General features: G+C 48.0%; 5 protein-coding genes and 1 non-coding gene across 6 annotated transcripts; 5 read left to right on the top strand and 1 right to left on the bottom strand.

Annotated features, from left to right (window-relative positions):
- Positions 1 to 1,733: 1,733 nt before the first annotated feature.
- Positions 1,734 to 2,362, top strand: Pmar_PMAR003271 (hypothetical protein; the record flags this gene model as incomplete). Its single annotated transcript, XM_002776088.1, has 3 exons — positions 1,734 to 1,850; positions 1,943 to 2,090; positions 2,162 to 2,362. Coding segments are annotated over 3 exons (466 nt in total), but the record flags the coding sequence as incomplete, so codon positions are not given.
- An 8,181-nt stretch (positions 2,363 to 10,543) lies between these two features.
- On the top strand, positions 10,544 to 12,469 carry Pmar_PMAR003270 (bromodomain-containing protein, putative; the record flags this gene model as incomplete). The annotated part of the gene is made up of 5 exons (XM_002776087.1): positions 10,544 to 10,630; positions 10,674 to 10,786; positions 10,841 to 11,042; positions 11,091 to 11,978; positions 12,185 to 12,469. 5 exons carry the CDS (start codon positions 10,544 to 10,546, stop codon positions 12,467 to 12,469), a joined length of 1,575 nt encoding a protein of 524 aa, XP_002776133.1.
- A 262-nt stretch (positions 12,470 to 12,731) lies between these two features.
- Pmar_PMAR003269 (hypothetical protein) lies at positions 12,732 to 14,805 on the top strand (the record flags this gene model as incomplete). Its single annotated transcript, XM_002776086.1, has 14 exons — positions 12,732 to 12,785; positions 12,891 to 12,944; positions 13,040 to 13,116; positions 13,169 to 13,200; positions 13,251 to 13,341; positions 13,386 to 13,455; positions 13,505 to 13,597; positions 13,642 to 13,767; positions 13,818 to 13,895; positions 13,942 to 14,014; positions 14,061 to 14,145; positions 14,189 to 14,247; positions 14,336 to 14,436; positions 14,638 to 14,805. The coding sequence occupies 14 exons, from the start codon at positions 12,732 to 12,734 to the stop codon at positions 14,803 to 14,805; spliced, it is 1,161 nt and encodes a 386-aa protein (XP_002776132.1).
- An 899-nt stretch (positions 14,806 to 15,704) lies between these two features.
- Pmar_PMAR003268 lies at positions 15,705 to 15,777 on the top strand. Its single transcript has one exon. It is a non-coding gene; the product is annotated as a tRNA-Thr (tRNA).
- A 2,185-nt stretch (positions 15,778 to 17,962) lies between these two features.
- Pmar_PMAR003267 (hypothetical protein) lies at positions 17,963 to 18,664 on the bottom strand (the record flags this gene model as incomplete). Its single annotated transcript, XM_002776085.1, has 4 exons — positions 17,963 to 18,163; positions 18,229 to 18,376; positions 18,469 to 18,585; positions 18,636 to 18,664. The coding sequence occupies 4 exons, from the start codon at positions 18,662 to 18,664 to the stop codon at positions 17,963 to 17,965; spliced, it is 495 nt and encodes a 164-aa protein (XP_002776131.1).
- Positions 18,665 to 21,128: 2,464 nt separating this feature from the next.
- On the top strand, positions 21,129 to 21,975 carry Pmar_PMAR003266 (hypothetical protein; the record flags this gene model as incomplete). Its single annotated transcript, XM_002776084.1, has 4 exons — positions 21,129 to 21,223; positions 21,371 to 21,464; positions 21,543 to 21,665; positions 21,895 to 21,975. The coding sequence occupies 4 exons, from the start codon at positions 21,129 to 21,131 to the stop codon at positions 21,973 to 21,975; spliced, it is 393 nt and encodes a 130-aa protein (XP_002776130.1).
- Positions 21,976 to 23,232: the final 1,257 nt, after the last annotated feature.

The following is a 23,232-nucleotide window of genomic DNA, read 5'->3' as shown; positions in this document are numbered from 1 at the left end:
ACTCATCCTAGTCTCTTAACCGACATATGGCTATAGTAGAATGTAAGCATTGTAAGAGAGTGGACAGTCTCGGTAATTGTAGTCATTCCACCACGTAGGAGGCTGACAGTGTTACATGCGATTGCTCCTGGTCCCATTCACACCGGATTGTACATACGTGCGTAGTCAAGTACCTGTAAGCCACAGCAAAGTGAAAAATGTATCTTCATAACTCCCTCGGATTCATGTTCACGATTATAAGTGGTGACTGTAGCACGATAGCCGATCCATGCAAAAGACGGCTATGTGTCGATCCCGCTCCAAGTCTGAGGGTCGTGTTTGTCCACCCACACAGCATCGGGGCGATGTTGTGCGCGTAGACGATAGTGACACGTGAACGGTTTGTTCTGTGCTTGGCACCCGTCTTTTCACCCGGATATCCGGTCCCGATATCCTGGAGCATTGTTTGCTCAGTCTTTTCGGCACGGTTACGGGTTATGGTCCTACATTTTCCTGTGTGGTCTTCCATTTCCGATCTGTTGATGCCACAACTTATTTGAAGCCCCAGCTCCATAGGGCGGAGGGTATTTTTAAATTCGTATACGTTGGCCGATCTGAGCCTGTGATTCACTGGTATCAACAGAACACTATATTGATGAGGAGAGAAAGCACCGACGCTGAGGAAAAGAATAGTCGCAAGGACGTTCTGTGGATGTAAGCCCGAGAAAATATATGATTGAGATTAAATCCCTGAACAATATCAATCTCATTTGATATCGCTGAGTCAGCATTTATAGGCACTTCAGTCAGGAAAATATCGCTACAATTTTTTCTACTGACTTACGGTCTATTCTTCTCTAAGTGTTGACGTGTGTGTATAACTCTGTGTCCCGTTCAATCTCACACCATACTCGCACTTCCTCATTCCCAGCAATAATGAAACTCTAAAACGTTGGGACTGTTTCACAAGGATACTCAATTTAAGGCGCCTCAAATCCAGGAGCAGCTTGAGGAGTTACTCAAGGTACACTTTTGGTGTAGCTTAAGTTTGAGGCGCAATTTGCTCCTATGAAGCAGGCCCGTTGATGTTTATTCTCCTGGCTAAAAATGTCGTAGGAATCGCTTCTGAGTAAAAAAATCCATTTTTTACGTGCGATTTCGCACGATTAATCATATTTATTATGCATGATATCTCGATCTTCCGCGCCTCACACATAACCGCAGCATTATTGATCACGCTCTCTGTAATGAACGACATTTGCCACTTAGCTTGACGATGCCAGCATGAGCTGTTTTATGATTCTGCAAACAGTATCCACATACCCAGGAAGGATTCCGATGATATAGACTTCGACTATGGATCGTATAGACGTGGATTTAAAATCATTTCTGGTCAAGGTTGTTCAATGGAGTTTAACCCGTTTCACGTGAATTGTCGTATTACTCGGTAAAAAACTGACTGTTTCACTTGTGACTCGTATAATCTACCATGTCACACGTGTCGGTATGTGAGTTACTCCGGTCATGCTGACGGAATCAATTACGCTAAGGCATATCTTCGAGCTATGGCATAGCCGCCCCGCAGTCAGACATTGTAATGACATCTTCTCCTCACTCAACCAATATAGAAAACAATAGGAAATTGGTTGTCTACTGTAAAGGGGCATTACGAAGGCTTATGGGAAGAGGCAATAAAATACGACTAATGTAGGAGGAGGAGAAGACATAATAATAATAAACATCATCATTTACAGAGAGGGTCCTTACAGCATCATAGAGGACTTCTTAGAGACTCTTCTAGAGTATACAAAGGCCTTACATATCCTACCACCCAATATCAAGCTCAATGATCATCAGTTGGAGCACATCCGGTACGTTGTTGTTATGAAACGTTATTTGATGGGGGATTAGAGTATACTGAAGTAGCCTACTGCACGAGAGGATGTTCGAGACTGCCACTCAGGACGCAATATTACCCCTCGCAAGCTCGAGAGGCTCTCAGTGTGATAAGGGATCTATCAACTGAATCTGATGCCAACGATAGGCTCAAACGTTGGGCCATTGGAGCAGGCCAGTTGCTGTGCGGAAGCGGCGCGGACACGTCAGTTACGGTCAGTGGACGTTCTCTGGGGGAGGCCCTACTTTCGTTATAGCTCAGCTTGGGGGAATTGTCTCTAATCAGGTCGAACAGCAACTTCTTATCACTGAGCTGCTCATCGAAGTAGCAGGAGATGCTGCTGTTGTACAAGAGGTCCTCATCAACGCCGTTATTGACGTTCTCATGATGCATACTGCCATCGACTCGGAGCTCGGTGGACAACTCGCCACCGGTCAGACCTTCCTGGAGAATTTTGACTTCCGTGATTGCATTGAACATCCTTAAGGGATGACGTTAGGCTATGAGCCATCGAGGATACTACTGCTACTATCGACTCACCAGAAGAGTTGCTGTAGATTAAACGCTTTTGTTAGGTCGGACAGCATCATCATGCGAGAGTTTCCTCCCTTTATCGCGAGCCATTCATCGTCTTGTCGATCTCGTCGATGGAAGCAGATTGAGCTGCCATGATGACGAGCCAACGTGGATCGATCCTCTCAACAAGCTCACTAAAAGGCTGCTCACTTATAGAGAGGTACACCTCTTCTCAGCCTTGAAAGTAACCATGGTACGTTCAGGATTTCCCGACTGCTGTTGGCCTACTCCTCCTGGAATTCCCCCTCAGCGCTGCTATCGAGCGTATCGATGCGTGTCGTGACAATAACATAACGTCTATCATCGTAGGCCCTGCAATCCATGGTCCTCTCAGTTCCCTTCTGCCATAGTGTAGGTTTTTGAGCTCTGAGGAGAGTATCTTGCCTCTTCATGGATTCAGGAGTCCTTCATTCCGCTGACTTATGTCGTTTCCTTCAGAATAACCATAGGAGGGACTGTCGTTTGCGTTGGGTGGCACCTTCTCGAGACCACACCTTATCACAAGCCCTCACCGACCATGCTTCTCGTCTACTCGATGATTTACCCAAGTCCCGAGTGTAGCTTAAATAACGCATCCCCCCTCATTATCCTTGTACCCTATCCTTGAGTTCAGTTAAACTAGCTGACACCGAGTCGAGATAGCGAAAACCACCCTAAGCTACAGTGAGTCCATCATGAGACTCTCAGTGGAACATGACACCGTTACAGCGGGGCTGATCCGCATAGCGGTCACCTATCGCAAGATGTGGCACGCTGAACTCCACGTGTTTGCTGTGGTGGTGCTATACACACGTGATAGAGTGACGCCACGGAGGAAGTCGAAAAACTGCGAGACCTCATCCGATCGCGAGTTCTTGCTAAATGCAAAGCGAGCCTGATAATCGAGCAGCCATTTACACACAGTGTATGCGTGACAGAGGAGCACTAAGATAAGAGTCTTTGTAATTCGATAAGGTGCTGAATCCTCTGTCTGTCTGAATCCCCAGTGGGCTCATCCTCGTCGCTCTTTTGGCATCGTCCAGAAGTGCACAGTTCTCCATCAGATGAAGTGTACTCAGTACACTGTACTGTCCTCCCGATTCCCGCACGAAGAACTGGAGAATGGCCTTAGCGCGGCGTCGGTGATTGTCCGGTCAGCGGCGGCATGAGCCGCTCATGGTCCGAGATATCGCCCCGCTCACCACGGGCGCGGTGACAACTCGAATATCTCGAAATTCGGAGTTTCTAAGAAGTTACCGAATCGGAAAGTTCCCGAAGGGAACGCACATTTCAGCCAAGTTTCTCTGATGGTATTCTACCATACACTCGCGGCCTCTGATACTTCATCGGATGAATCTCATCCTGAGTATCCCGGATTAGTTCTGACAGGGCACAACGCCCTCCTATGAAGCCGGTCGCATTTTCATTTTCTACTATACCACAATGCGACTGGCACCATCTCAACCTTAGACGGGGAGCTATATCGGTGTCCACTGAGGGCGCCACCGCTCTACATCATGTAGACTACATGCTATTGCATTCCGCTCGGTCGGTCTCCGAGCCGGGGATTTCGGCACTGCAACGTGCGTAAACTCGATTGCGGGTCGTTCACGGTAACCCAGTAGGGGCCCGGACCTACCAGGTCCGACCTGGGTGTTGACATGCATAGTCGACGGCTCTGAATAACTATATTCAATCCGCCAGCCCATGGTGCAAAGGGGTGCAGTCTGCACCGTGCAGATGTCATCTCTCGGTAGTGCTTAGTCCGGCATTTGGCCGGTTTCCAAGAGACCTGGCAGGGAGACTCTCTGATGCTCTCTCGCTTCTGTTCTGGCCACAAGCTCCACGAATACCGAGCGCTAGGACATGAGGCCCGACAACGGTATGATCGCCGAGTTCGCGGCTCTTCGCGGTGGCTCCATGACCGACTATGCGGCATAGGCCATGATTTTTGAAAAAGTTTTGACACCACTCCCTCTCCAGCGCCCCTTGCCATGACCGGACACCGCATGAAATATAGGGTACGATGGATTCCCCATAGGCAGCGAGGATCCCTCGGCTGCCAAGCCGTGCCTACTCTACTCCTAATCGACGCAGCCTGCCGAGGCTCGGCAGCCGTGCCAGATACAGTGTATGTGTATACTGTGTAGTGCGAGCTTCGCACTGACTTGCCGCGAGTGCATACAAGATCGCTAACGTGGAGTGACCGGAAACAGTTACCGCATTTCCGGAAGAAGTTTTCCTCATACCCGCGTGGTTTCGACCGCTTCCACTGGCAGTGGAAGCTTTCCACTGCTAATCCCCTGCTGCGTCACTCGCATCTACTAGTGAGGTTAGTTATGAAGAATCCAGTCGAAGTGTGAGACCGGACTTTCTTCGCTCGTCGTCCAGGACGTTCTGAAGGCCACTGAAGAGGGCTCCAGTAATGCCCATCATCGGAACTTGAATCGCTAGACCTGCTGTTCACTTCCGCCGATGATTCATTATAATCTGCGGAATGTATCTTACGAAGGTTATAATAACCTTGACAGTGCCTAGGAACTGAACAGGTGTAAATTACACCGTGTAATCAATGTTGTTGAGCCGTCAGTGTTCATGAGGGAATCCCAAAGCATAAATTGCAGCCAGGACAAGGACAAATAGAAAAAACAGCACATGTTATAATAACAAACGCCCGAGTCCACTTCGCAATCATGAAATGACCCCCAAAACGTGTGTCAGTTCATAGTCCAACGCCGTGACCGGCCTGACTAGGCGTGATGCGAACATGCTCGCCAGTGGCTAGTGGCAACATGGTGAGTTCTTCGTTGCGTTATTCAGTAAGCCTGAACGCTGCCATGACTCTCAGAAATACCCTCACTTATTAACACTTATGAACACTGCCGTCTTATTGCGAACAGAACTTTCAATCCAACTGAGACTTTTGGTTGACTATAGACTAGTAGGCTGAGACTACAAGATTGGTATAGAAAGTGAGATGAGCTGAAAGCTGAAATAACCCGTCAGGTACTTGAGACGTGTAGGAATCGTGCCCTGAGGGCACTGCTCTCGAGCTGAGGGACGAAGGCGTGTAAATGCGGAGGGCTTCAACAAATTCGTACCATGCGAGGTACATGTCCAAAAGTAGAGCGCCGCAACCCAAGGAAGGCAGAGTTAGAAATGCCCCTCAGCTCTCAACTTGCAGAAGGCCTCAAGTACGGAATGTGAAGTGAAAAGGTTGAAAATCGCTCAACCTCCGAAGGCTTTGATTCATCGAGCGAACTTAGTCACGTGGTACTCCTACTGCTCGATGAAATGACCAAAGGAGGTTGAAGGATCAGAGTAGACTATCAAATCAAGAAAGGGAGAAGCTTCCAAGTGCGAAGAGTTGGCGAGCGAATGAATGACATTTCTACTGTACGGTGTAGAAGAACTCGCACATCGCGCCTAGCCTTGGAGAAAGGAAGAAGCAGTCAGCTAACGGCTGGCAATCGGCTGTCTGAAGAGTGATGGAAAGTTGCGACTGAGTGCAAGGGGAGCGAATAGACTTGTGGCACGGAGTCCACGAGAGAGCAAAGCTACTCGGAGTCCAGCAATAATCATGTAGCATTCCCGAATGATCAAAACTTTATACAGATACTCTCTACTATGTAATCCTGGCCTGATAGTAGTCCGCTTCAAAAGGAACTGTAAAAACAACTAAGAAATTCGACCAATGACCTACAGTTAGACACGGAATCACGCAAAGTGGGAGATTGCCACGATGCACGGGTTTGCTCCTGGCTGGGGCAGGCGGACACTCCGTTCCCACGGGGACGAACGGCATGCATACCGAGAAGCGAAGATCCTAAATGAAGGGTATACTCACCGAACAAACTGTTGAGTTTCAATCGGTAGTTCGTCCTCGGAGAGAGGCTCGTCTCACCTTTTCCTCCACATAAGCCACCTGTTTAATGCAGTCCACTCTTGGGCAATTATTAGTTTTAGCAGAAACTGGGCCGTACAGCGTGTTCGGCGGATACTTTTCGGATTCATCCTTCTCGCAGAGCTCGTTGAGTATGCGGTGGTCGCTACGAGGACTCAGAGGATCGCTGGGAAAGAAATAACAGTACGGTCAATAATGTGTGAGTGGACATACTTCAGGGTCATCTGTTCCTGGGGGACCACAGCCTCAGTCAGTTGTCCGAGGATCACGAAGATGTAGGCGCACAGCTTCATCAAGAACATTGGAACGTACTAGAGTGAATACTCATCCTGCATCATAACTCCAAACCTCTAACTACTATATCAGGGCCCGCAATTCGCGAGGGAAATCCACACAGCTTCCACGGGGAAGAGCCGAGGCGCGTGAGGTCCGAGAGTTCTGGTACTAAGTCGGACGACTCCCTAGTAGCTACAAGGTATAACTGTAAGGAGTGAAATCAAAGAGTGTATCACACTCTTTAGCAATACTCTCCCAAGCTGATTTCTAATGTTATAGCACATGGAGGTATCAGTTCGGAAATGGAGGTCTCTTGTAACTCAATTCTAGTCTCTCAGCCAGCATATGGCTATAGTCAAGAGCAATCATTGTAAGAGAGTAGACAATCTCGGAAAGTGTAGTCATTCTACCACGTAGGAGGCTGACGGTGCTACATGCGATTGCTTCTGGTCCCATTCATACCGTACATACGTGCATAGTCGAGTACATGTAACTCACAACGACGTGAAAAAATATATCTTCATAACTCTCTCGGATTCATGCTCATCATTAGGAGTGGGGACTGTAGTATGATAGCCGATCCATGCCAAAGACGGCTATGCGTCGATCCCACTCCAAGTCTGAGGGTCGTGTTTGTCCACCCACACAGCATCGGGGCGATGTTGTGGGGGTGGACGAGTGACGCGTGAACGATCTGCTCTGCGCATGTGTTGCTTGGTCGTGACTCATAGTCGGAGGGAGTCATCACGATCTCTATCCTGATCTCCAAAAAGTCATAAAAATTGTTTCTGAGTGAAAAAATCCAATTGCACGCACGGTTTCGCACGATTAAACGTATTAGGTATGCCTGGAGCCGATTTCACAAGCCCCGTAAGGCTCGCAAGGCGCTAGGCGATTTTTATACCCCACGGCGGTTAGGTTCTTCCACAGGGGCCACAATTTGGGGCCTAATTATAAGGTGAAGGTCGGTAAGGTGCCTTACCTTGAGGCGCGTTGAATCAGAAATCCGTGTGAAATATGCGCCTCATATCTCGATCCCTCATGCTCCACAGAGAACCGAAGCATTATTGATCACGTTCTCTTTATTAGACGAAATCTGCCACTCAACTTGGCTGTTTTATGATTCTGCACGCGATACCCACATGCCCAGGAAGAATTCCGATACTGTAGACTTTGACTATGGATCGTACAGATGTGGATTTGAAACCGTTTCTGGTTGAGGCTGTTGGTCAATGGACTCTCACTCGTTTTACGTGAAGTCGCTCATTACTCTGTATAAAACGCGATACTGGCGGCGATATTCAGTAGTCGTAAGATATGTTTTTCACTAGTGTTTTTTTCATATCACCAGGGTGTAACTCCACTGTTTCACTTGTGACTCGTATAATCTACAATGTCAGACGTGTTGGTATGTGAGTTACTCCGGTCATGCTGACGGAATCAATTACACTAAGGCATATCTTCGAGCTATGGCATAGCCGCCCCGCAGTCAGACATTGTAATGACATGTCCTCCTCATTCAACCAATATAGAAAACAATAGGAAATTGGTTGTCTATTGTAAAGGGGCATTACGAAGGCTTATGGGAAGAGGCAATAAAATACGACTAATGTAGGAGGAGGAGGAGGAGACATAATAATAATAAACATCATCATTTACAGAGAGGGTCCTTACAGCATCATAGAGGACTCCTTAGAGACTCTTCTAGAGTATACAAAGGCCTTACATATCCTACCACCCGATATCAAGCTCAATGATCATCAGTTGGAGCACATCCGGTACGTTTTTGATATGAAACGTTATTTGATGGGGGATTAGAGTATACTGAAGTAGCCTACTGCACGAGGGGATGCTCGAGACTGCCACTCAGAACGCAATATTACCCCTCGCAAGCTCGAGAAGCTCTCAGTGTGATAAGGGATCTATCAACTGAATCTGATGCCAACGATAGGCTCAAACGTTGGGCCATTGGAGCAGCCCAGTTGCTGTGCGGAAGCGGCGCGGACACGTCAGTTACGGTCAGTGGACGTTCTCTGGGGGAGGCCCTACTTTCGTTAGAACTCGAGGAATTTTATCCAATCAGGTCGAGCAACAACTCCTCATCACTGAGCTGCTCATCGAAGTAGCAGGAGATGCCGCTGTTGTACAAGACGTCCTCATCAACGCCGTTATTGACGTTCTCATGATGCATACTGCCATCGACTCGGAGCTCGGTGGACAACTCGCTACCGGTCAGACCTTCTTGAAGAATTTAGACTTCCGTGATTGCATTGAACATCTTTAAGGGATGACGTTAGGCTATGAGCCATCGAGGATACTACTGCTACTATCGACTCACCAAAAGAGTTGCTGTAGATTAAACGCTTTCGTTAGGTCGGACAGCATCATCATGCGAGAGTCTCCTCCCTTTATCGCGAGCCATTCATCGTCTTGTCGATCTCGTCGATGGAAGCAGATTGAGCTGCCATGATGACGAGCCAACGTGGATCGATCCTCTCAACAAGCTCACTAAAAGGCTGCTCACTTATAGAGAAGTACACCTCTTCTCAGCCTTGGAAGTAACCATGGTACGTTCAGGATTTCCCGACTGCTGTTGGCCTACTCCTCCTGGAATTCCCCCTCAGCGCTGCTATCGAGCGTATCGATGCGTGTCGTGACAATAACATAACGTCTATCATCGTAGGCCCTGCAACCTATGGTCCTCTCGGTTCCCTTCTGCCGTAGTGTACGTTTTTGCCTCTTCATGGATTCAGAAGTCCTTCATTCCGCTGATTTATGTCGCTTCCTTCAGAATAACCATAGGAGGGACTGTCGTTTGCGTTGGGTGGCACCTTCTCGAGACCACACCTTATCACAAGCCCTCACCGACCATGCTTCTCGTCTACTCGATGATTTACCCAAGTCCCGAGTGTAGCTTAAATTACTCATCCCCTCTCTGTACCCTACTCTTGTGTTACAGTCATCTCCGAATGACTAAGTGACTCCACTACCCCTATTATATATCGTACCGGGTACCAGCCTGGTAGTACAAGACTGATCTGCAATAGTTGGTCGGTGGTCACGGCAACCTCCTTGAGCAGTATTGCAGTGTCACTAGTGCTGTAATAACTCGTACTGATATCCTGATATCAATAATAGTCGTTGCTTTCATCCTGATACCTGATGAAAGCTGAACCGTCAAGTTCTTTGTGGTTCACTTCAGAGCCGTTGAGCATTCCACCACATTGGGAGTACTATAGATGCCCCCCAGTTGGGGCCCCAACCCTCATTTTGTCCGATCTGATCGGACCGATCAGTACTTGCCACGTACTGCATGGCATGGGTTTTTCTATCTTCTCCACGAGCCGATGCTCACGAGAGCAAATACTTGTTTTTGGAGGATGAGCTGAACATTTTTTTGATGCTATTGGATGTATTGTGAAACGTCCTTTCTGCTTACCATGCTTCAGTAATGACCTTTTACATTACTATAGTCTCAATTATTCTTGCTCGTGGGTATCCAAGGTTCGATGATGGAAGATACCAATTAGGACGCTTTTAGCTGTTGTCTTTACCCGCCTGGGCGCGCGCGTTTTCCCAACATCCCACAACGACTCGCGAAGCACTCACGGTGACTCAGGGGGTCTTTGGAGTAACCTCAAGAGTTGCACTCTGACCGGAGTTGTACTCATGGTGAACCTCATCCGTATCATGCCAACTTGACCTCAAGATATGCTCAGGAGTCCAACTCGAGTGTGTGCATGCGTGCATGACGTTTGTGTCGCCCGGTGAAAAGTCCGTGAGCCCAAGATCGACTACTCCAGCAAGCCGTCTTTTAGGGTCCAATTTATTATGTCCGCTTGTGCTACAATTTCCCTGAAACCATCGTTCTAATGCCGACCACTACTACTACCACATCCCAAGACGACGAGCCGACTCCCCCCGACGCGATCATGAGCCCAACTATAACGAATGTTGTGGACCTCGGCACGGGCCAACCTATCACTCTACCAGCACAGGAAGCACGAGTGGTGGAAGAGGTAATACAAATAGGCGGAGCGAAGCTGTAAAGTTATGGTTTAGGTTCTCAGCTACGGTGAGTTATCGGACTTCATAGAGGGTTCGGCTGAGAGACGACTTGTGGTTAAAGTGATGGATCCAGCAGCAACAGCTGAGGAGGCTCTAGAGGCTGTACAGTAGGTTGAGCACAGTCCCTGAGGAAGGTAGTAGCGATCTGCTGTTATGGTCAGTCTAGCTAGCATTGAAGACGGCATCGACTGTCGTGGTGCTATTAATGCGGTGAACGGCATGACTTTGTTGTTTTACGCTGCTCGAAGGGTCGATGATGAGAGTAGTCGAGATGTATGTCGGGGCCTCATCAATGAGTATAGGCTCGATCCGCACGTGGTCGATCGGGCTATGAGGCAAACTGCACTCTTTTATGCCGCATTGGTAGTATTCGGATTGGAATTTGTGGAAATATCATTATTACCCCTTCAGCTCGGTCATGTACTCACCATTGACCTCTTCCTCTCCCTCGGTGTTAGAGCTGCTCTCACTGACGTCCACAGTCAAACAGCCTTGTACTACTGTAGCCGAGAAGGGCATGTCGAGGCCATGAGAAGGCTACTGGACGGGTCCCCGACTGGTGAGGTTAACCATCGTGATTGTAACGGGCAGACGGCTCTTTACTATGCTGCACAAACAGACCAGCTGGAGGCCTGTATTTGCTTGGTAGAGGAGTACGGTTGCGATCCATGTGCAGTGGATACGTTTGGGGTCACGGCACGAGCATCTTCAGCAGCAGCTGATAGTGAAGTTTATCATTATTTGAAGAGGGCTGAGAACGGCTTGTTGACCTCTTCTGCAGGGGAGATGCATAGTTGTCGGAAGAGGAAAATTTTGGGCGGCGACTTTGATTACCTCAAATTGGCGCCGCATAACCCTCCGACATCCTACGTTCGCCGTGTGTATAGGCTTGTGCGGGCTAAGGGGAACAGTCACCCGTCCTCTCCAGCACTGCGGTACTTGCCGATGCAACCTGCTACTGCTGCTGCTGGGTTTGTGATGAAGTCTGAGGAAGAAGAAAATTGTACCGCTATGGATTGGCCGCGTGAAAAGGCTACTGGACATTTCCGCATGCTGTATCCCATAATAAGTGCAATGGGTTCACCGTTCTGGCAGCCTTGGAGGGGTCCATATCGCCAACTTGCTGGTTTGTTGAAGCGGTATGTGAACGGTTGGATCTTCCATAAGATTCCGGACGAGTCTATTGCTCCTGGGTATGCAGCAGTGGTGGCGGACCCGATCGATTTGACGATGATTTGTAGTAAATTGGATCATAAACAGTATGCTATGGCTGAGCAAGTGGATGCTGATTTCCGCAGGGTAGTAGTAGTAGTGGTAGTAGTAGTAGTAGTAGTAGTAGTAGTAGTAGTAGTAGTAGTAGTAGTAGTAGTAGTAGTAGTAGTAGTAGTAGTAGTAGTAGTAGTAGTAGTAGTAGTAGTAGTAGTAGTAGTAGTAGTAGTAGTGGTAGTAGTAGTAGTAGTAGTAGTAGTAGTAGTAGTAGTAGTAGTAGTACGTACTTATTTCAGATGTTCTCGAATAGCTACCTCTACAATGGTCGAGCCAGCGTAGTAGGGTTATTGACCCGATCGTGTGAGGTCTACTATGAGCAACAGTACCAAGGCATGGGGCTACCGGCCGCGATAAGAGCTGAGGAGGAAAGGATTGTTCGAGTGTATCGTCATTCGATGAATCGGTGTCAAGGCATGCTCGGTGGAGTAGAAGGAGTAGTGGGGGGCATGATGACTGATGATAGAGTAGATGAGGAGGAGGAGCAGGAGGAGTTGGGCCCTCCGGCACGATGTGAAGGATAGATGGTATGAAGAAGAGTTATTCCCCGATCGGTTACTTGACGGTGGCTTCTACCGTCGTGAGTTTATGAAATGCTCCCATAGAAGCATAAGGGTATGATGATGAGTATTATTATTAGGAGGATGATGATTAGTTTCATACCACACTTCTGTAACATCTCGACTCGTACTTATAGAATACACCGGAATCACGTTAGTATTGCATTCGTAATTACGTGGGAGTTGCGTTTGGAGTGGTATGGAAGCTCACTCGAAGGCTCTCACGATGGAGGCCACATCATCTTCATCATCAGCTACTGCAGAAGGGGAGGAGACGAAGGTGACTTTAGTCGAGTCGGGGAAGGAGGAGGTAGAAGGTGTTGCTGATAGGAGGGCGCTGGTTCGATCCCTGCACACGATGTTTTATCCCTTTTTTCGATTGTAGGAAGTTGTTCCAACAAAGGAGTCCGTTGTGGCTGAGGAGGGGAAGGAAAAGGAGGTACTAGACTATTAGTAGCAATGCTGCCGCTGGAAGACCCTCGGTTCGATCCCTGCACGTGACATTTTTACCCCACATTTATTCATCAAGTATAGGTTGCTCCTCCAGTAGAAGAGTCGGCGTCGTCATCGTGTCCAGAGGCGGCGAGCCAGGAGGCACCGACGCCACCGTGGTGAGGCGGGAGGGGGGTTCAGCTCGGCTTGGCAGGAGCATGTGTCACTTAGGGAACGACTGAAGAGGAAGGGGACACCAGAAGGTGAGTGATAGGACGAGTTGTGGAAGGAGTGGTATGAATAAATCTGGTAGGAGCACCTAGTCCTCGACAGCAGCAAGAGCAGCCCGTCTCGGCTCATCCCGTGGCGCCTTGTCCCGCTTCTGAGCTGGAGCGAACGGACGTGTGAGGTTATCCATGTTAATGTGGGCTTGAACTGCCTAGAGTAGGTTTGAGATCACCTCGGGGGTATCGACGAATTTGACCTTCCATCCTTGGACGGCCGATAACAAGCCTAAGGTGATGTCTAAGGGATTATTATGAATAATTCATACCACACCTTGGTCAGATCGTACCAACACACGAGCCGGCGAGGATGCGTGAAGGCTTGTTCTGTGAGTCTACAGTGGTGGATGAGTTGTGGCAGCAAAAGACGCGGATGGTAACGACTTCATATACAACTACTCTAAAACATGATGTTTTCAGGATCAACTATTCGATCGGCGTCTGGGTAGGGTCTACCATCGAGTTCGAGGGCGCATCTTCCCCACTACGATTAGCGGTAGTGCTAATGTGGGCATCTCAAATAGAGCTGGGGATAAATTGTGGGAGGTGAAAGGCGGAGCGAAGCGTTTCATGTTTTACATTTTTCGTCGTTGTAGGTTTTGGACGCCCTCGATGTTTGGCCCTCTCTTTTGAGGTTGGTTAGATCGGAGGGTGGTGGTCAGGATGGAGAAGAGGTGGTGTTAGCGGAGCGAAGCGAATTTTTTATGGCGATTTTTGTAGGCTGAGATGAAAATCCGATATGTCGACGTCTGTGGCGGTCCTGGGGCCTTCAGCGAGCTTGTGAAAAATCTTGGTAGTGCGTCATGGTGGTGGCGAGGACGGGTATATTTGATGCACAGGTGAACGTGAAAATGTTAAGACGATTGGAAAAGGGATGAGTCTGAAAATAGACGCGGCTCAGTCAAAGGAGGCCAGCTGCATATGGTGAGGTAACCGTCACGCGCCACGAAATTCACCCGTTGGGTAGGTATCAGCATCTTCTGGACTCTGAGGATTTCGATGCGGTGTGGGGTCCTGATGGAGATGGTAGGTGCGGGGATCTCGATTAGAAGCGACCTGTCATCACTCATACATGTCTGATACCACTCCTCGTTCGAATCGTCGCTGATCGTAGGGAATGTGTATTCGCCATCGAATTTGACAGCATTGGAGGAATCAGTGATGAAGATGGACGGTCGAGGGGCCCATTTGGTGATGGGTGATGGAGCCTTCGAGGTAGCGGTAGGAGTGGGTATATTAATTGTGATTTGCCGATGGTGAGGTATCGACCGACAAGAATGGTAATCATCTCGAGAACTACCAGGAAGTATACTCAGCAAGGATCATATTGTCAGAAGTGCTCACAATGGTGAGGAGTTGTTGTAAAGTAAGTCGTCTTTTTTCATACCACTCCATCGAAACTTCTGCTACCCTCAGGGAGGCTTCCTCGTCTGCAAGCTGTTCGACACCTTCAGCACTATCACTGCTAGCATCATCTACGTCACTACGCGACTATTCGAAAAGTGTTATATCGTTAAACCCCAACGATCAAGAGTGGTGAGGACTTCACAATTGGTGCTCCTCTTTATGAACCCCTCCAGGTGAACTCAGAGCGGTACCTTGTTGGTGTCGGCTTCAAAGGTCGAGAGAATCCTGACTACGACTTGCTCACTGCCGCGATGGAGTTTTGTCACTCCAGTTGTTTTACCGACACTGAAGGGCCGGAGAGCGTCGTGCCGTGTAAACTCTCGCAAAGACTCTTTTCTGACCGTTGGCTGTTTCAGTACATCTAATGGAAGAAGATAGAAAATTCCACATATCGTTAGCACAGTCGATTCGAGAACTAGCTTTAAGGCAGACCCAGGCGTTAGAAATAGTAAGGTTAACAATATAGTAGATGTGATAGTGTTGCGATTGGCTCAGTTGATGAATGCTGTTGATGAGGAGGTTGCAAGGGGGAAGGGAGGAATGTGGAAAGGTGGCAAAGGTTATCGATCGCAATCTCGGCGAGGTTATGAACCGCATCGGTGGAGAAGTGTACCCTATCAGTAACGTTTCGTGTTATTATAGTGGCAGTTGTGTTCACAAGTTGGTCGTGACTGAAACACAAGGCTTATAACGATTGATCACAATTCATGTACATCATCATTACTGGTGAATTCTTCTTCCGGTATCTATTAGGAAACCTCCGGGTTGCATGAATTGGGAGAACTTACGTCTTCCAAAAGCCTTGGTGATGTACCAATGAGATCTGTGGTATCCTTGCTATCAATTCCCGTCCTATTTGGGTAGAGAGTCTTATCCATAGTGGATTTCTGATAGGGAAGTTGCCATGTGTTTCCAAGCGAAAAGCCCACCGTCGAAAAGAACGAGTGATATCTCGACTGCATGTGTGGTTCATGTAGTGTTTGCATATGGTGAATGTAGGTCGTGAGTACACACACTTGGCTCAACTGAGGGGGAGGATGATTAGACCGCGTACCATATAAGATCATAAAAAATATGCCTTCTTAGCTTAGTTGGTAGAGCACCCGCTTAGTAAGCGGGAGGTCGTCGGTTCAACTCCGGCAGAAGGCTTTTTGTGGAAATATATATGTTCCACAATATTTCAACGATTACTTCGATAAAATGAATTAAGTGCTGAACTCACCAGAAGTGTTTGAACTGCAATAAATGTAGTCCTGATCCACATTAAGGTTGCCGACGAATACCCGAGACCTTCGTTATGACGTCCTTAGAGAAGAACCAACTCGATCGAGGGTATAATGCTGCTCATCTGGTTGTACCTCCATCGTAGGCCGTAATAAAGCTGCACGTAGGCATCGTTAGGAAGGCCCAGGAGGTCATCGCCACCCATGAACCTATAAATACATCATGCACCATAATCGTACTCTCCTGAGCCAGAAACTCCGTAGATGATGAAGGAAGGCCCTGCAACTGACACGTCACTCTCGAGTCGGGAGCCTTATCGACAATTAACACGCCCCCTTCCTGTACTAGAGCATTGGCATCCTAACTTCCACTCTACTGTTGCTGCCCTTGACCATTCTTCCCCGACCTACCTCGAGCCAAAGTCTGCATCGTGCCTTCGAAACTCATCCGAGAGCAACACGTCCGGCCTTTCTCGCGCCTAAGTGACTATAGTCCTTCCTGAATCCTTGATTAAACGGCACTCACACTTCCAAAACAGAGGAGTGGCGGAGCACCGCCGGCAAATAGGAAGAAAGAATGGGTGGTAGAACTACTGACCTCACCGTGAATGGCCATGTGATTCTCTGAAAAGAACAAGCTGCCGACAAACGCTGAGACCGATCAAGAACTCACCAAATTCATCTCAACGAAGGCGCTGATGATGGTCCACATGAGGATACTGAATACTCCCGTTGTGATCGTGAGATCAAGGCAGAGGCAATTCGGGAAGTTCCAAACGCCAACTTTAGCAGAGCGCTCGTCAGTAAAATACCTGTGGGATAGCAGAGATGTCGGGCCTGGGAATCGTACTCGGGTGCTCTCTCTCACACTAGTTTGGATATCCCCACGTTGATGCCGAGCACAAAGATGCTCGCTGTTAGTGACAGGATGATGATGTAGAGAGGAAGGCTGACCTCCCTCAGTCGAGAGCCGGAGTCAGCCATAGAGGCCTAATTAGATACGCACACTCAATCCCAAATTGACCCAACGCAGAGCGGCTGTTGACGGAACGGATGTCTAGACCATCATCATCAGAGTCTGGGCTTGGACACTAAGACTCAGAGTTAAATGAAGTTCTCCTTGGAAAACCCACCGGTCCACGCTTTAAAGAGCTGCCTTATGAGACTCTACGTTTCCACAACTATGCACTCTGGAGAAAGCTTGATCAACATCCTTCAGCCGCGTTCTTCACGAAGGGTGTGTACCCACAATAAAATAATCCATGTTCTATCCAGAGACTGTTACCCCCAGGCGAAAAGTGAGCAGTAGCTACATCTTGCGCTTTTGGATGAACGGAACAGCGCATTGTTATTAGCGCGCGCCCAAAAACAAGAAGAACGTATGCTTAGGGTGGTTTTCGCTATCTCGACTCGGTGTCAGCTAGTTTAACTGAACTCAAGGATAGGGTACAAGGATAATGAGGGGGGATGCGTAATTTAAGCTACACTCGGGACTTGGGTAAATCATCGAGTAGACGAGAAGCATGGTCGGTGAGGGTTTGTGATGAGGTGTGGTCTCGAGAAGGTGCCACCCAACGCAAACGACAGTCCCTCCTATGGTTATTCTGAAGGAAACGACACAAATCAGCGGAATGAAGGACTCCTGAATCCATGAAGAGGCAAAAACCTACACTACGGCAGGAGGGAACTGACAGGACCATAGGTTGCAGGGCCTACGATGATAGACGTTATGTTATCGTCACGACACGCATCGATACGCTCGATAGCAGCGCTGAGGGGGAATTCCAGGAGGAGTAGGCCAACAGCAGTCGGGAAATCCTGAACGTACCATGGTTACTTTCAAGGCTGAGAAGAGGTGTACTTCTCTATAAGTGAGCAGCCTTTTAGTGAGCTTGTTGAGAGGATCGATCCACGTTGGCTCGTCATCATGGCAGCTCAATCTGCTTCCATCGACGAGATCGACAAGACGATGAATGGCTCGCGATAAAGGGAGGAGACTCTCGCATGATGATGCTGTTCGACCTAACAAAAGCGTTTAATCTACAGCAACTCTTTTGGTGAGTCGATAGTAGCAGTAGTATCCTCGATGGCTCATAGCCTAACGTCATCCCTTAAAGATGTTCAATGCAATCACGGAAGTCAAAATTCTCCAGGAAGGTCTGACCGGTAGCGAGTTGTCCACCGAGCTCCGAGTCGATGGCAGTATGCATCCTGAGAACGTCAATAACGGCGTTGATGAGGACGTCTTGTACAACAGCAGCATCTCCTGCTACTTCGATGAGCAGCTCAGTGATGAGGAGTTGTTGCTCGACCTGATTGGATAAAATTCCTTGAGTTTTAACGAAAATGGGGTCTCCCCCAGAGACCTGTCACTGACCGTAACTGGCGTGTCCGCGCCGCTTCCGCACAGCAACTGGGCTACTCCAATGGCCCAACGTTTGAGCCTATCGTTGGCATCAGATTCAGTTGATAGATCCCTTATCACACTGAGAGCCTCTCGAGCTTGCGAGGGGTAATATTGCGTCCTGAGTGGCAGTCTCGAACATCCTCTCGTGCAGTAGGCTACTTCAGTATACTCTAATCCCCCATCAAATAACGTTTCATAACAAAAACGTACCGGATGTGCTCCAACTGATGATCATTGAGCTTGATATTGGGTGGTAGGATATGTAAGGCCTTTGTATACTCTAGAAGAGTCTCTAAGAAGTCCTCTATGATGCTGTAAGGACCCTCTCTGTAAATGATGATGTTTATTATTATTATGTCTCCTCCTCCTCCTCCTACATTAGTCGTATTTTATTGCCTCTTCCCATAAGCCTTCGTAATGCCCCTTTACAATAGACAACCAATTTCCTATTGTTTTCTATATTGGTTGAGTGAGGAGGAGATGTCATTACAATGTCTGACTGCGGGGCGGCTATGCCATAGCTCGAAGATATGCCTTAGCGTAATTGATTCCGTCAGCATGACCGGAGTAACTCACATACCGACACGTGTGACATGGTAGATTATACGAGTCACAAGTGAAACAGTCAGTTTTTTACCGAGTAATACGACAATTCACGTGAAACGGGTTAAACTCCATTGAACAACCTTGACCAGAAATGATTTTAAATCCACGTCTATACGATCCATAGTCGAAGTCTATATCATCGGAATCCTTCCTGGGTATGTGGATACTGTTTGCAGAATCATAAAACAGCTCATTTTGGCATCGTCAAGCTAAGTGGCAAATTTCGTTCATTACAGAGAGCGTAATCAATAATGCTGCGGTTAAGTGTGAGGCGCGAAAGATCGAGATATCGTTCATAATAAATACGATTAATCGTGCGAAATCGCACGTAAAAATGGATTTTTTTACTCAGAAGCGATTCCTACGACATTTTTAGCCAGGAGAACAAACATCAACGGGCCTGCTTCATAGGAGAAAATTGCGCCTTAAACTTAAGCTACACCAAAAGTGTACCTTGAGTAACTCCTCAAGCTGCTCCTGGATTTGAGGCGCCTTAAATTGAGTATCCTTGTGAAACAGTCCCAACGTTTTAGAGTTTCATTATTGCTGGGAATGAGGAAGTGCGAGTATGGTGTGAGATTGAACGGGACACAGAGTTATATGATGTTTACGCAGTAGACAAGGTTAGTTGTGGGTGCCGCAATGACCGTTTCATGTGGCGCACTACGCAAGATTCTTCGTGACAGTTAGAGTGGAGATCATCGATTGACAGGTTATCGTGAATTTTGTCCATAACCCATTCGATTGTCTTGTGAGAAGTTTTCACCTCGGCCTCCGCTGTTAACGTTATTTTAGCCCGCCCTCCCACGCCACGGTGGAGATGATGCACGAGTTTGCTTTTAGCTGCTCAGCTCGTGGTCATCTCGCAGTACAGGCTCATAGACCTCACCATACCTACGGCCCTGCTCTGGAACTGGACGTCGGTGGTCTACGACCTCCGTCGAGATAGTCTCCGGTTCCTGGTTTACGGGCCGCAGGTTTGCAGTCTGGTGTTTCGGTCTGGCCTTCTGCTGCGCTCACCCGAACTCTGTATTTTTAGGAAATGTGCGGCTTCCCCAACTAAACACACACGACAACACTTAGAGAAAAATAGACCGTGAGTCAGTAGAAAAAATTGTAGCGATATTTTCCTGACTGAAGTGCCTATAAATGCTGACTCAGCGATATCAAATGAGATTGATATTCTTTAGGGATTTAATCTCAATCATATATTTTCTCGGCTTACATCCACAGAACGTCCTTGCGACTATTCCTTTCCTCAGTGTCAGTGCTTTCTCCCCCCATCAACATAGTGTTCTGTTGATACCAGTGAATCACAGGCTCAGATCGGCCAACGTATACGAATTTAGAAATACCCTCCGCCCTATGGAGCTGGGGCTTCAAATAAGTGGTGGCATCAACAGATCGGAAATGGAAGGCCACACAGGAAAATGTAGGACCATAACCCGTAACCGTGCCGAAAAGACTGAGCAAACCATGCTCCAGGATATCGGGACCCGATATCCGGGTGAAAAGACGAGTGCCAAGCACATAACAAACCGTTCACGTGTCACTATCGTCTACGCGCACAACATCGCCCCGATGCTGTGCAGGTGGACAAAAACGACCCTTAGACTTGGAGTGGGATCGGCACATAGCCGTTTTTGGCATGAATCGGCTAGCATGCTACAGCCGACACTTGTAATCGTAAACATGAATCCGAGGGAGTTATGAAGATACATTTTTCACTTTGCTGTGGGTTACAGGTACTGGACTACACACGTATGTACAATCCGGTGTGAATGGGACCAGGAGCAATCGCATGTAACACTGTCAGCCTCCTACGTGGTGGAATGACTACACTTTCCGAGATTGTCCACTCTCTTACAATGCTTACATTCTACTATAGCCATATGTCGGGTAAGAGACTAGGATGAGTTACAAGTAGCTGAGGACTCCTCAGTGAGGAGAGACTTTTATACCCGAACTGATACCTCCATGTGCTATAACAGTGTAAGTCGGTTTGGGGGCGTGTTGCCATTACGTTCACCGTAATACGGTGACATACTTTTCGGTTCCACTTGTTAAAGTAAAACCGTGAAGCTACTAGGTAGTCGTCCGGTTTAATACCAGAGCTTTCGGATCTCACGCGGCTCGGCTCATTCACGTGAAAGCTGCGTGGATTTCCCTCGCGAATTGCGGGCCCTGATGTAGTATTTCCACACGAGGTTGAGAGTCATGATGCATGACTCATGCAGAATGAGTATTCACTTTAGTACGTTCCAATGTCCTTGATGAAGCCGTGCGCCTACATCTTCGCATGCGTGATTGTTGGACAACTGACCGAGGCTGTGGTCCTCCATGAGCAGATGACCCTGGAGTATGTCTAATCACACATTATTGACCGTACTGTTACTCCTTTCCTAGCGATCCTCTGAGTTCTCATAGCGAGCCGCTATGTGGACTCAGATGTCGCTACTAGCGACTTTCGCAAACTCAACGAGCACTGGAAGAAGGGTGTATTTAGGTATCCCCCTAACCAGCTGTACGGCCCAGTCCTTGCTGATAAGACTTGCCCAACAGTGAACGGCACTGGACAGTACCCTGGCGTGTATTCTAAGGTGAGACAAACCTCTCTCCGAGGACGAACTATCGATTGAAACTCAACAGTTTGTTCGGTGAATAAATCCTCCACTTAGGATCCTCGCTACTCGGTATGCATGCCGATCGTCCCCGTGGCAATGGAGTGTCCGTCTGCCCCAGCCAAGGGCGAACCCGTGCATGATGGGAATCTCCCACTGTGCTTGATTCCGTGTGAAACTGTAGGTCATTGGTCGGATTTCTCAGCTGCTTTATAGTTCCTCTTGAAGCGGACTACTATCGGATCTGGATCACATAGTAGAAAGTATCTGTATGTAGTTTTGATCATTCGGGAATGCTACATGATTATTGTAGGGCTCCAAGTAGCTTCGCTTTCTCGTGGGAGCTGCTACTTCGTGCCACAAGGCTATTCTCTCCTCTTCTTAATCACAGCTGTTCATCACTCTTCAGGGGGCCGATTGTCAAGAGGGAGCTGTCTGCCTCAATACAGGGAAAACTAAGCTGTGCGCATTCTTTAACGCTCATGGTTAAGAATGCCAACCCTTCGCAGTTGGGAGCTTCTATTATTTGATTGGAAAATCTATTCTGATTCTCCAACAAAACATATTTTCGCCGGCACTATTTTTTCGTCGCCATTGGCCATGTCATCGAGGAGTAGGAGTCCTGCGTGACTAAGTTCACTCGAAGCCTTTGGAGATTGAGTAATTTTCGACATTTTCCACTTTTTCCATGCTTGAGGTCTTCTGCAAGCTGAGAGTTGAGGGGCATCTCTAAACTTGCCTCTCTTGGGTTGTGATACGAGTTTGTTGAAGCCCTCCCCCTGCCCGACAGCACGATAGCCCGACGATTCAAGTACCTGACTTCACAGGGGTAGCGTTCGGTTCACCTGACTTTCAATACCTATCATCTAGTCAACCAAAGGTATCTGTTTGGTTGAGAGTTCTGTTCGTAAAAGTATTACGGTAATACGTTAATAAGTGAGAGAATCACTGGGAGTCCCAGTCACAGACAGCGTTCAGGCTAGCTGAATAACGCAACGAAGAGTTCATCAAGTTGCTGTTAGCCGCTGACTAGAATCTCCGCATTACGTCTAGTACAGCCGGTCACGGCGTTGGTCTCATAGACCAGGTCTATGAACTGACACACATATGGGGAGTCTTTTGATGATCGCGAGGTGGACTCGGGCGCTTGTTATCATAGCGAGTGCTATTTTTGAAAAATAATTTTCTATATCTGTCCTCCTTGGCCTGGTTGCAATTTTCGCCTTGGGATTCGCTCATGAACACTGACGGCTCAACAGCGTTGAGTACACCTGTTCAGTCCCTGGACACTATCAAGGTTATTATAACCTTTGTAAGATACATACCGCCGATTATAATGTATCATCGGCGGAAGTGAGCAGCAGGTCTAGAGATTCAAGTTCCGATGATGGACATTGCTGGAGCCCTCTTCAGTGGCCTTCAGATTCTGAACATTGAAGTTCAGAACATACTTGATGCGGTCTATCATAGTGATATACACACCGTCCCTGGAAATCTGCCTAAGATGCTTATCGGAACCGCAAGTACTCTTCACGGCATCATAGTTCTCTTCCAACACTATGTGCTATACCGAGCATTGAGCCGTTATGAGCCGGTATCTCAACTGGTTAAGCTGGGTTCGCTGGACAGGCGAGGTCGAGCAGCAGTCGAAGTCTATCAGGGATCTCCTATGCCTCCAGATGATCCCATTTGAGTCCGTTGTTTCGTTATTCCGTTAAACGCGATATTCAATAATAGATGTAGGACG

Source organism: Perkinsus marinus (genome assembly GCF_000006405.1).
Source record: "Perkinsus marinus ATCC 50983 genomic scaffold scf_1104296954470, whole genome shotgun sequence".
In the NCBI taxonomy this organism is placed as follows: domain Eukaryota; phylum Perkinsozoa; order Perkinsida; family Perkinsidae; genus Perkinsus; species Perkinsus marinus.
This window is presented reverse-complemented; position numbering and strand designations above follow the sequence as displayed.